At 47.8% G+C, this 12219-nt stretch overlaps 1 protein-coding gene across 7 annotated transcripts in view; it reads left to right on the top strand.

Moving 5' to 3' along the window:
• The first annotated feature begins 5057 nt into the window (after positions 1–5057).
• CADM1 (cell adhesion molecule 1) overlaps positions 5058–12219 on the top strand; it is a 325193-nt gene continuing 318031 nt past the window's right edge. For 6 of the 7 annotated variants that reach the window (XM_059181474.1, XM_059181468.1, XM_059181432.1 and 3 more), the window contains exon 1: positions 5058–5224. In XM_059181474.1, coding sequence (XP_059037457.1) covers positions 5089–5224 — 136 coding nt within the window. In that variant the 5' untranslated portion in view covers positions 5058–5088. Of the gene's footprint in view, positions 5225–12038; positions 12067–12219 lie in introns of those variants that run through there. The other variant, XM_059181450.1, reaches the window with a different exon arrangement.

The following is a 12219-nucleotide window of genomic DNA, read 5'->3' as shown; positions in this document are numbered from 1 at the left end:
CCCAGGGTCCTGGGATTGAGCCCCACGTCAGGCTCTCTGCTCAGTGGGGAGCCTGCTTCCTCCTCTCTTTCTGCCTGCCTCTCTGCCTACTTGTGATCTCTGTCAAATAAATAAATAAAATCTTTAAAAAAATAAAATCTTTAAAAGAGATTTTGGATCAGTCATATATACCCAGATATATTCTTAGATATCTGATCGCGACAAACTGTGACTTGGTCTCCAAGGCAAATTTCCTTTCCATCTGCACAGGGGCTGCTGCTCGACCTGGTTTCTGTGTAGTTTATACAGTACTTTCCCACTTCCCTTTCCTTTGAACTGGTATTCTAGTCTCGATATGCAAAAGTTTACTGTCAACTTTAGGATTCTAGAAGAATAAACCTGTGGGTAAAGTGGTTAATTACTCATTTAGGAGTACGGATTTAGCTGGCTTTATATTTCATAAAGATTCATAGACTGATGCCCCGGAAGATGAGCAGCTTAGTCTTAATCTGAGTACAGATGAGCTACCTGCTAGATAGACCAAGAGTCTATCCAGTCCAATATTCTAACATACTGCTAGCTTACTTTAATTTATGGAAGACTTTCTATTAAAAGCTGACATTTATTATAATTTTAATTTACCCTTTGACAATGGAAGCTTAGGATTAAGGATTATTGTAGTCTGTTCCCGTTGCTATAACAAAATACCAGAGACTGGGCAGCTTGAATAACTGACATTTGTTTTCTCACCGTTCTGGAGGCCGAAAGTCCGAAGTCAAGGTGCCGGGATTGTTAGGCTCTGGTGAGAGCCCCCCTTCCTGACATACAGGCACTGAGTACCTGCGCATAGAGAGTGAGCTCTGGTATCGATTCTGAGGACATCAGAATGGTATCCATCCACCCTATACCTCACCTAGACCTAATTACCTCCCAGAGGCCCCACCTGTAAATATTATCACATTAAGGGGTAGGGCTTCAACAGATGAATGGGGGGGGGTGTTCCAGTGGGGAGGACAAAAAACCTTCAGTCCGTAAACTGATTAAACCACTTCCCTATGGTTACTCAAAGACTGCAGTAGCAGGGCAAATGCTGACTCCAAGCATTGTTTTATTTTCCCTAATAATTTGTCTTTAGAGCTTTTTATACACAGATACCCAAACAGTTAGCATATTAAAAAGCAAAATGTTGCTAGTTCTCATTGATTATTCCCTAATTTATTTAGCAAAACAGGAATCTCTCCTTCATGTTTATTTTTCCTATATGTTTTTCCATATTTTTCAACTGTTTGAGTGAAGGCAAACAATACAAGGGTCTCTCTCCCTCTCGCTCTTTAAAGTTTTCCCGAAAAAAAAAAAAAAAAGAAAAAAAAAGGACTAGGTTCTCGGCACTTCTGGCAATTTTATTCTAACACAAGAAGTCCCCAGATTGTAATTCTGATAAGTATTTCAGTTCTTTCTTGAAAAATTAAATTCACAAAACAATTGATTATCAGTTATAAATGGCAAAAACACCATCTGGCTTTCAAAATTGGTTAAATCCATGTAGCAAGGGGAAAAAATGTTGGAACTTGTCGTTGGCGAGGAGTTCTGGTCCATGAAGCAGAAAATGACGAGCTTTACTATGAGAAAGACAGAGTAGGCATAACTTGTATTTAGCGGCTGCGGGAATTTGATACGTTCTTCACATGTTCCATATGTTAAATCGCTTGGCGAGATCTTCAGTGTGAAAGAGCTGAGTGGGGGGGTGGGGAGCGTGGCTAGTGTATTGGGTAGCAACAGCTTAATCCTAAATTTTCAGCTGTGGGTCTTTCCATGCAGACCGGGGCTAAAGATGTCGCATGACTGGGGACATGGGTGTTAACCAGGTTCCTGAAGCTTGTGTCGCAGGTGGCAGTTTTTGGGTGGAATTTCTAAAGCTATGTGCATCTCTCTGGTGAGGTAAGTCACACAGCATTAGCATTTCCTACAGAAATGTCCCATATTGTTCTTTGCCAATTGGAAATTTGAGTAGGTGTTCATTTGATGTGCCAAGAGAATGAAGGGAGATGAAAACACTCCACATCTTCCAATGTCCCCATACTGTGTTCCTAGTGTGGGAGGCTTGGGGCCTACCTAGACTCTCGTGGAGATTCAGCCTCATAAGGAATGCTTTTCCTTAGGAGTGTAATGCAATCCTGTTATCTAAAAAAATGTTTCTCAGTTGCTGGCATGTTTTTGCCTTATGTTAAAAATGTAGCTATCCGATGCTTATTATTCATGCATTATAATGTGATGTTTATTCATTCACTTAACAAATATTTGTTGAGGCACAGTATAGCATAGTGGTTAATTGTGCAAGACTTGTCTGCACCTTAAAAACTTTGACCTTGGGGCGCCTGGGTGGCTCAGTGAGTTAAGGCCTCTGCCTTTGGCTCAGGTCATGATCCCGGGGTCCTGGGATCGAGCCCTGCATCAGGGTCTCTGCTCAGCAGGGAGCCTGGTTCCCTCCCCCCCGACCCCTTTGCCTGCCTTTCTGCCTACTTGTGATCTCTGTCTGTGAAATAAATTTAAAAAAATCTTAAAAAAAAAAAAAGAACAGGGCGCCTGGGTGGCTCAGTGGGTTAAGCTGCTGCCTTCGGCTCAGGTCATGATCTCGGGGTCCTGGGATCGAGTCCCGCATCGGACTCTCTGCTCAGCAGGGAGCCTGCTTCCTCCTCTCTCTCTGCCTGCCTCTCTGCCTGCTTGTGATCTCTCTCTGTCAAATAAATAAATAAAATCTTTAAAAAAAAAAAAAAAAGAACAACTTGGACCTCAGGGCAATCACTCAATCTTTCTATGTTTCAAAAATATAAAATGGGAGATAATAGTATGTGCCATGGGGATTGTTCCAACTATTAAATGAGATTGTGTATGCAAAATACTTAATAAAAACAATAATTGCAAAGCTAACAATAATAATAATAATAGCAAATACCAATATTACACTGAGCTAGGTGCTCGAGTTTCTGGCATATAGGACCTTACTTTACAGTTTACACATCACTTTTTTTTTTTTTTTAAGATTTTATTTTTTTATTTGTCAGAGAGAGAGAGAGCACACAAGCAAGGGGAAGGGGCAGAGGGAGAAGAAGGCTTCCCACTGAACAAGGACCTCCATGCGGGACTCCACCTCGGGACCCTGGGATTATGACCTGAGCCTAAGGCTGAACTGACTGAGCCACCCAGGTGTCCCTACACATCACTTTCAACATACACATAGCCTCAAATTTTTTAATCCTGATTTTGGCAGAACTCTTTGCTCTGCCTTTGGTCTGTCCAGGTAGCTGTACTTCCAGAGGTGACAAGACTAGGTAGGACTTTGCGGATTGGACCTTATCCTGGTGACCACACGGTGATGGTTTCCTTCCTCATGTAGCACCATGTGTGTACACTGGTGCTTTCTGGTGCTTTCCTGACTTCTGGAGATCTGCCTGTAGTTCATGCATCAGGGCCTGTAGTTACAGAGCAGAATATCCAGGGCTGTGAAGACAGGGCAGTCTTGAAATTAGTTTATGCATAATGGATACTAGGAGGCTGTTTTTAAATGTAACTCATTTGGTGGGTGTTGGCAGATCTTGACTTCCTTTTTGATATGTAATATTTATTTATTTATTTATTTATTATTTTATTATGTTTTTAGCTAGACAAGGACAGAGGGCCAGGCAAGTCATTCGGTGCAGCTCCTCTAGACTACAGCAATTTACATTCAGTAATCTCTTGGTCATTTAGCCACAGATAATTTGTCATGGTTTGTTTTAGCTGTTGTGATATTGATATTTATTATGCAAATTGTATTTCCTACATCTTATTGTTCTGCATTCTATGAATACTTAAATTATTATAAACCTCTACACTTAATATGGCTCGTCCTTCAATTTGATGCTTGAGCAACAGAGGGTCAGAGCGCATACGATCTTCTAGAGGGGAAGAAAATAAGTAATTAAAAAGCAGACAAACAAGAGAGCCGGCTGCCTGGTTGAAAAGAAAGCAGAGGCAATTTCGGAGAGAGCGAGTCCGCAGAAGCAAATCATTTCAGCCAGGAGAGCCTCTCCCAGAGATACGGAAAGCTCAGAGCACCTGTTGGTCCCCAGCCGCCTTAGGAAGGACTGGGGGCGTAGAGAAGGAGGGAATGGGTTTGAACCCCGAAGGAGGAAGATGGCAGACCCCATCTTAATACACACACACCCCCGCCTCCGCCCACCACCCCGAAGCCTTGACAGAAAAGATTTTTTGTTGTATGTGTGTAATCGTAAATATATATTATTACATATGTCAAATGTAATAAATACGCACATATATATAAAGGGCAGGAGGGAAATCTTCAGCAAGCTGGGGAGCCGGAGCCGACCCTCCCCGATCTACCTTTCCGGAAAATCTACCGCAAAGATACCGACTCAAAAATCCCAGAGCCCGACTCGGGCTCCTTTCTCCCAACTATGCCCAAGTCTACCGCTAGGTTGTTGAGCGGGCTCTCCCGCTCCGCCGGACGTGCAAAGCACGCATGCACTTCTCCCAGATTGTTTTGTCAATCCGGGGACCTGCATTCTCACTCTCCACTCCCGAACAGCCCCCGTTTTCCAAAGATCTATTCCTTCGGTGCAAGGTGAGTGACGGAAATTTGCAACGTGTGGTTTCTAGGCCAGATGCGCTCTGTGTACCGGGCAGGGGAGCCCTCCTCCTAGGGAGATTCTCCAGTCGTCGGTCGGTTATAGCCATCGCTATATACATTCCTAATATAGGTGTCCGGGAAGCGAGACCCGCCCCCTGGAGCCCGAGCCCCCACAAGCCAAGCGCCCAGGAGAACACTTTTTCCTTGATCCCAGGGAAGCGAAAACGAATTTTAACATAAACATATTTGCATACGCCCCTCCCCTTAGCCCCGCCCCTAGGTGGCGCGGGCGCGCCGCCGAACGCCAGCGCCAGGGGGCGGGGTGGGGGAGGGGGCGAGTCCTCCGAGAGCCGGGTTGGGCTAGCGGCTCTATGATTGGTCGGTCCGGACTCCGCCTCCAGCGCATTTCATTAGCATCTCATTAGTTGTCCGCTCGGGCTCCGGAGGAAGCCACCGCCGCCAGTCTGAGGCAGGTGCCCGACATGGCGAGTGCTGTGCTGCCGAGCGGATCCCAGTTTGCGGCGGCGGTGGCGGCGGTGGCGGCGGCGGCGGCGCCTCCCGGGCTCCGACTCCGGCTTCTGCTGTTGCTCCTCTCCGCCGCGGCACTGATCCCCACAGGTAGGTGTCGGCACCGGCCGGTTGGCCCTCTAAATCTCCTAAGGCACCCCAGTAGCCATAGCCGTGGAAGGGGGAAACGTTTCCATGACAACCTTCCCCCACTTCCTAAATCCGAGTCGGAGGGAGTGTGGAGAGGAAACTCAGGGCTGAGATGAAGGGGCAGAGGGGTTCGGTGATTCCCTTCTCCCTTGCCCATCTGGGTGGGAATTGGAGCCCTTAGGGATGGCTGCACCCACACCTTTTCTCCCCGGCTTGGTGAGGAGTGGAGTGAGAATGGGGGGCCCGGGGGCTCGAGAAGATGGGAGAAGGGGATGGATGGAGGGGACCCCCCCAACCTTCCGGACCCTCCCAAACTCGTTGTTGTCCCCCTAACTTGCAGGTCCTCCCGTCCCAGGGCTGCCCATTCGCCCCCACCTCTCCAGCGGGCCCCCTAAATCTCTATCCCCCAAGCCTCCCCATGGCTGACTAGCAGCCGCCTCCAGCGTGATTGCTCACCGATCCACAGGACATCCCCAGACTTGTCTGGTCGCTCCTGCTCTCCCCGCGCTCTGCCTTTCTCCCCCACCCCCGCCCCCGTCCTCGGAACAGCGCGCCCCTCGCGTCTCCCTCCAGCCCGGTAGCGGCCCTCCGCACCACCCCCCCCCTCCACCCCACGCTGCCCGGCTGCGGGGCTCCCGGGCTCGGCTCCAGGCTGGGAAAGTTCCTCAGGCCCGGCCCCGCGGAGTGCGGAGGCTGCTGTCGCCGCCTCTGCGGGAAGGGGCCGGGAGCCCGCAGCCCGCTTGCCCCACGGCGTCTTCCGCCGCGAGTGGGGACGCCGGATTTACAGACTGCCGGTCCTTTTCGGCAGCCCGAGGGTGGTGGCGGGAGGTTCGCGGCCTCTGCGGCCAGGCGGGCACCCTGCGGGCCTCCGGGCGCCCCCTGTGTGCGGAGCTGTCTTGGGAATTTGCCCAGGGGCGGCTCTGCACGCCCGGCGCCTTCCCCGAAGACGCCGTGCACTCGGCAGGAGCACGCTGTGTGGCTGCCCGTGTGCCGGGCGCGTTGGCGCGGTCGGGAAAGAAGAGGGCAGTGTTTGCTTTTGCTAACAAAAGGGAGCCGGAGCTCTTCCCCAGCCGAGAGGCTGGCCGTACTGCACCCTGCCTCTCCTTCCCGCCACCGTCGAGCTCCGCGGCCGCGCGGCATCCGCACATCCCTCGCCGGCCGCTGCGGGCTCCGGGTGGGGAGCGGGGCCCCGAGGCGCGGGGACCGCGGGGGGGAGGTGCGGGAGGTGCAGGAGGGGATGCAGCAGGGCTCGGCGCCTGCAAAGCCCCTCCTTGCAGCCTTGGAGCTGCAGGACCCGCGAGCAACAAGTGGCGGAGGACACCGAGAGCTCAGCCCCCACCTGCGGAGCCCCCGGCCGCGGCGGGCGCAGCTCTGGGGCCACCGTGCCTCTACTGGGCGCCTCTCCGCTTGGGCTGTGCCTTTTGTTTACACGCTAGAGGACACACAGTTACGTAAACACCGCAGGAGTCACGCTGTAGGAAACGGGGATGTCGGGGGTACTAGCTTTGGATTTCGGGGATGCCGGGTTGGTTTCTACCTTCCCCCCCCGCCCGCCGCAAACAGGCTTGCAAGGGAGCTCGGCTCGGGGAACGTATCAGGGATGCACAGGGGTGGGAATCTGGCAGCAGCTCAGTTCCAGAGCAGAGGGTTTTTTCTTCCATGCCACTGCTTGTCTCCGGATGTTGTTTATGTGTTTTTCCTCTGTGAATTCTTAATTTATGAGTTACGAGATAATTGGGTTCAGCCTTTGCCGGTGTGGTTACAACTTCATTTCGGGTGATGTCTCTGACTGGATGGGTTCAATAAAATGTTCGTGAAAGAGATCCCTCATACTGCTGCATTGTAAAAAGCGCCAGTGTCAGTTAAACGTGAGCGTGAGTAAAGGCTCGGTAACTGGCGCATAATAGAGGCAACAATAGACTTGTATTGGCTGCAAAAAAGGGGGGGAACAGCGCTGGTCGGGGATGTTGCCTTTTGACTAAAAATGGGAGCCGTGCAATGCCGCTTGGCAACAGAGGAGGTCTAGATGATGCCTCCTCCGTCAAGCCTGCTCATTGACGGCACCGGGTAGTAGCGACAGTATTATATTTGTAACTATCTCGCGGTGAGAAGTTGCCTTCCCAGCGAGGGATGTATGCGGACTCAGAAAGGAGCGGTCTGGAACTGAACCGTGCATGTCAAAGCTACAAGAAAATTCTGTTGCCAGTTACCATGGAAGCAGCTTCTTGCTCTTGTGTACATCCCTGTTTGTACGCTGGTTATCAGATTGTGTTCAAATTAGAAAGTAATTGGGTTTGATTTGTAGTGAGGGGGTGAGATGACTGCCTTTAAATCTGTTTCTTCCTTTCCGCATTTTTGGGTGATGGCTTGGGGAAGGAGTGTGGGCCTAGCCCCCAGGTCCTGGGCACCTGGAGGAGACTTCTAGACAGGCACCAGAGGGGCTTTGCTTCCTTAGTCCTCTCCTGTTAAGCTTTCTCCGGAGGCCTCCAGGTGCCACTGTCAGGTTAGAGAAACCTGTTGGTGTTGCCCTTGAACTTCATTAGGCGTGTTTCATTTACATGCTCGCTGGGATAGCAGTCTGGGGCCATCCTGCTTTAGGTCTTGGTTCTGTCTTCAGTTGTCACTGAATCCGTCTGTCCCCGAGAGAAAATCTCCAATCCCTCCTGTGGTGTGTGGAGTAAGTGGATGTTAATGAAACACAGCAGAAACGGGATTGTGGAAACTCGCTCCTCAGTGTAAATCACGCCTGTTACGTTTTAGGTGTATGCATCGGTGTTGCTTCTCTTGCGGCGTGAACCCGTGTATGCATGGGTGTTGCTTCTCTTACATTTTTTAGCGTTAGAGAGATTGGCTGATAGGTGGGGGTTTGTGTTGGTGCTGGGAAGCCCAGGGGCTGAGTTTGGCTTGTCTCGGCCTGTTGGGGCTTGTATACCGGGGATGGGGACTTTACAAAAAGTGCCATCCTGCTATTGTTGCCTTTCCCTGCATCAATTGAATAGCCGCAGGAGGGACTTGCACTTGTCTGTGATAGCTTTGATAAAATATCCCTCATTAATGCCACTTTATATTTACAGTGTGTCACTGGAGACGCACAAGGCTTCATTTAGTGACTTGTGTGACGAGACAAGCTTGCATTATTTGCCTGGGACATTTTGGAGGAACAAGAGGCCCATTGAGCAATCTTTTGAAATGAACAAATACGGAAAAAGGGGGGAATAAAAGAGCAGGCAGTTCTCTGGAACAAAGAGCTTTATTCATATGGATGTTGTACATGCTTTATCCAGTTTTCCCCAATGGCCCTCCTGGTAAAGGGGAGTGGGACAGGGGAGAAGCCAAAAAGCAGGACACTTTCGCTTCCTCTCCCACTTCCTGACTTCATATTCTTATCGAGTCGGTCCTGGACTCCCTGACTGCTCATCTCGCTCTACTCCCTCTAAAAGCCCAGAAGGTAACAGGTTCCTGGGTCTGAAAGGGAGGCTTTGAAATGCTTTCTCCTAGCTCTGAATTTCAACAGAAGACTGTGCTAGCTACCTGTTGAGACTCATGGTCATTGGAGGACCTACTGGTTGAATTGAAAGAGATGTCACTTTTTTGTGACATGTGTCAAGCAGTGGTTGATAGAGAATGTCAGATAGGTAAGATATCTTGCAAACTATAATACTAGTCTTACTATTTATTTTTAAAGAAATGCTATAAGAACTGAAATCCAAAATTTTCATTATCACTAATGGTGCTCTTGGAGTTATTCGTGACTTTTGCCCACACCTGGTACATTTTGGCCTCAGACATAAGTGAATTTTTATAATTCCTTGGCCTGCATTGCTGAATGATTTTCAGGGTTTAAAAAATTGATAGTATTGCTGTGAATAGAAACTGTCTCATTCTCTGGGTTTTTGTATGTGACATTTTAATGCCTAATCGGCCACTTAGAATTTACATTTAAAAAATGGGTGTGTGTGTGTGTGTGTGTGTGTGCGCGCGTGCATGTACGTGCACAAAAGGCCTATTTTTATGTGGGAGATCTCTTAAATGGGGCCAAACTAATCTATGCTATGATTTGAATGGAAATTTACCAGCTTATAAAGAAAATTTGTAAGAAATAAATCCTAAGGATTCAAATGCTGCATCTCTTTCTTGGGAAGAATAGTACTGACCATTACACTGGGCGTTTTTAACTGAAAATCCAGCATAGAAAGGAGAAATCACACAGCGACATCTGTTGCAGAATTGAAAATTTGCTGCTTTGAGTTGGAAGCAATTAGTCCCATATAAATACCTAATGGTATCAGTCAGTATGTGCACTCCTCAAATATGTATATAGGCACACACATATATGTACATATATATGCACATATACACAAAACTTACCCAATACAATATTCATATGCGCATCAAAACGTATGTAATGGAAAATGTGACATTTTAACACCAAAACTCCTTTTTCTTATTACCTGTTGAGGAACTAGAGATTCTTATAATTGTGGAATTTTTGTAAGGGGAAGGAGGTTACAGATCGTCTGCTGAAATCTCATTCTTTTGTAGTGAGGCAGCCTCAACCTGGAGAGGGAAGGACCGTGCTTGCTGACCATGGAACTGAGGATAAGTCAGCTGTATGGCCCGGATGGGGACCAGGTCCATTGATGTAGAGTCAGCAAACCTCTTCCACTGCCCAGCAGGGTTTCCCCAGCGAGGATGTGGATCATGGCCACACCATATCTTGGCTAGGCCTAGTTTATCTTGTGAAGACAGCAAGATTAATTGGTGTTCTAGGTAATAAACCCATGGATCAGAGGAGTGACCTCTGAGATAAAAGCACCGGTTCTTGGTAAGGTTGTCTTTGGTGTTGACAAATGATTCTGAAACCTCTGGACTTTATTTGGCAGTCACAACACGAATGCCGTCCAAAGCACCTTCATAGGGGAGAGCTTTTGGACGTGTGTCACTGTGATAAGTCAGATGTGTGAAAACTCGGCTTCAGGAGCCCCAGCTTTAGATGTTTTAGCTCTTCGTTTGTCTTTTCAAGGATTAATACTAACAGTGGAACAGGTCCCGTGTAACTAAGGCCAAAAGGAAGAATCCTTAGTCAAGAGCAAGAAGAGATCTTGATTTTCTTTCTAGCTATTCGTCCCTTTTCATTTAAGCAGAGAAAAAGCTAAGAGTAATTTAAGCAAAAAAAAAAAAAAAAAGATTTGCAAGATGACTTTTTTTTAACATGGATCATGTTTTACTTTTCCATTTTTATTATGGAGATTTCCAAATACATGCAAAAGGAGGAAGAATGCCATCATTCTGTGTGCCAGTCGCCCAGTTCTGTAAATTATCCATCCGTGGTCAGTCTGGCCTCTGTCTGCTTCCTCACCTTCTCAGATGAGTTTCAACAAATCTTGGACATTCTATCATTTGCTCCATATCTATCTATCTATCTATCTATCTATAATACAGTTCCCTATCTCCTCCCTCCCCTCAATCATAGTATCCTGAACTGAATGTACATTTTCTCCCCTGGTAATGCAGAACGTTGGCTCTACCCCGGCTGGACCGGGGTAGGGTGAAGGCTTATTACGGTGGCGCAAAGCCGAGGCAGAAACTAGAGAAGCCAGAGCTTCGATTACTGCCTGTACGGGAGACCTTTTCGTGTGTGGTTTGGTTTATTTTGAGCAAGGTTTTGTTTGGATTGGAGAAGATGAGTTTTATTGTTGTGTAAATATGGTTGTGTAAATATGCCCTAATTGTTGCTAATCCCTCAACTGTGGCGCACTATGGAAAGCACCCATGGCGAGACTGGCCATTTCCAGTTGTTCTCAGAATGAATGCTCTCCATCTGAGGACTTCTGTAGGCAAGGCTATTTTAGTTTGATGGCTGTGAGATACCTCATTCGTGTATTTATCTTTGAATGCCTCCGTGGCATAAATGCCTTCGCGTTCTATGAGTATATGGCTTAAAAGAAAAAAAGATGTCTTTTCTTGTCTCACGCTGGCTAAATGCTAATTTCAGCCCGTATTCTGTAACCAAAGTGATCACAGAATGCCTTCTTTGGTGTGGGAAACCCTTACAACAAGCTGTAAGTATTTGGGTCTTATTTTTGTAGGACCGGGGGTACGGGGTGGGTAGGCAGAGAAAATAGGTTACTATTTTTACTACTCTGGATTTGCCCTGTTGATTTAAAAGAGGGATTTTTTAATTTCAGCTAGAGATGCTGGAATGCTTCAGGGTTAAATTTCTGAACTTCGGTTTATGGGAAAATAGGTTGGTTCCATTTCTAAGGTTCGTGAAACGTGAAGGGGCATGTGTGTGTGTGTGTGCGTGCGTGCGCGCGCATGTGCACATTAAGAGGCTCTTTCACAAATGTATTTAATGTGGGCTATAAATCCGAAGCACTGAGTTTTTTTGGTTTCCGGCCAAACAAGTAATTACACATGAGATGGTTTTGAGGGATCTGGGCATTCCAGGCCAGGTAAAAACCCGCCACCTGCGCCCCTCTTCTGAGTTGGCCACGGCACCAGCAAAAGCACGAAGGAAGGCCTCCGTTGGGGAGCGCCACCAAAATCAAATAAAAAGCCGTTGTTTGGAAACCATCAAGGAGGGAAGGGACCCACTGGAATGTTTGTAATTACAAGTGGCACCTCCTTGTTTAAATTTCAGAAGCCACAGTTTCTTTTTCAGAGATTTAAATTGCGGGCTCTAGCCGGCAGCTGCTGTTGTGGTTCATGGGCAGTTTCTCTTTGAAGATCTTCCAGTGCTGGTCCTCCAAAGCCTTGGTGCTTTTGGCCTTGAACTAGGGTTAGAAGAATGGGAGCTGGAGGTATTTATATACATGCACCGCAAAAGTGACGTGTGGCCTTTATTATTACTCAAAAGAGCAACTTGGCAGCGGGGTTGAGAGAGAGCAGCACTAAGGAAATCTGTTATGACTGACAGGTGTCTTGAATGCGGTGATTATCTTAAGAGCGATGTG

The sequence above is a fragment of the Mustela lutreola genome, chromosome 1 (genome assembly GCF_030435805.1).
Source record: "Mustela lutreola isolate mMusLut2 chromosome 1, mMusLut2.pri, whole genome shotgun sequence".
NCBI lineage: Eukaryota > Metazoa > Chordata > Mammalia > Carnivora > Mustelidae > Mustela > Mustela lutreola.
The sequence above is the reverse complement of the archived record's forward strand: the minus strand, read 5'-3'. Positions and strand labels throughout refer to the sequence as shown.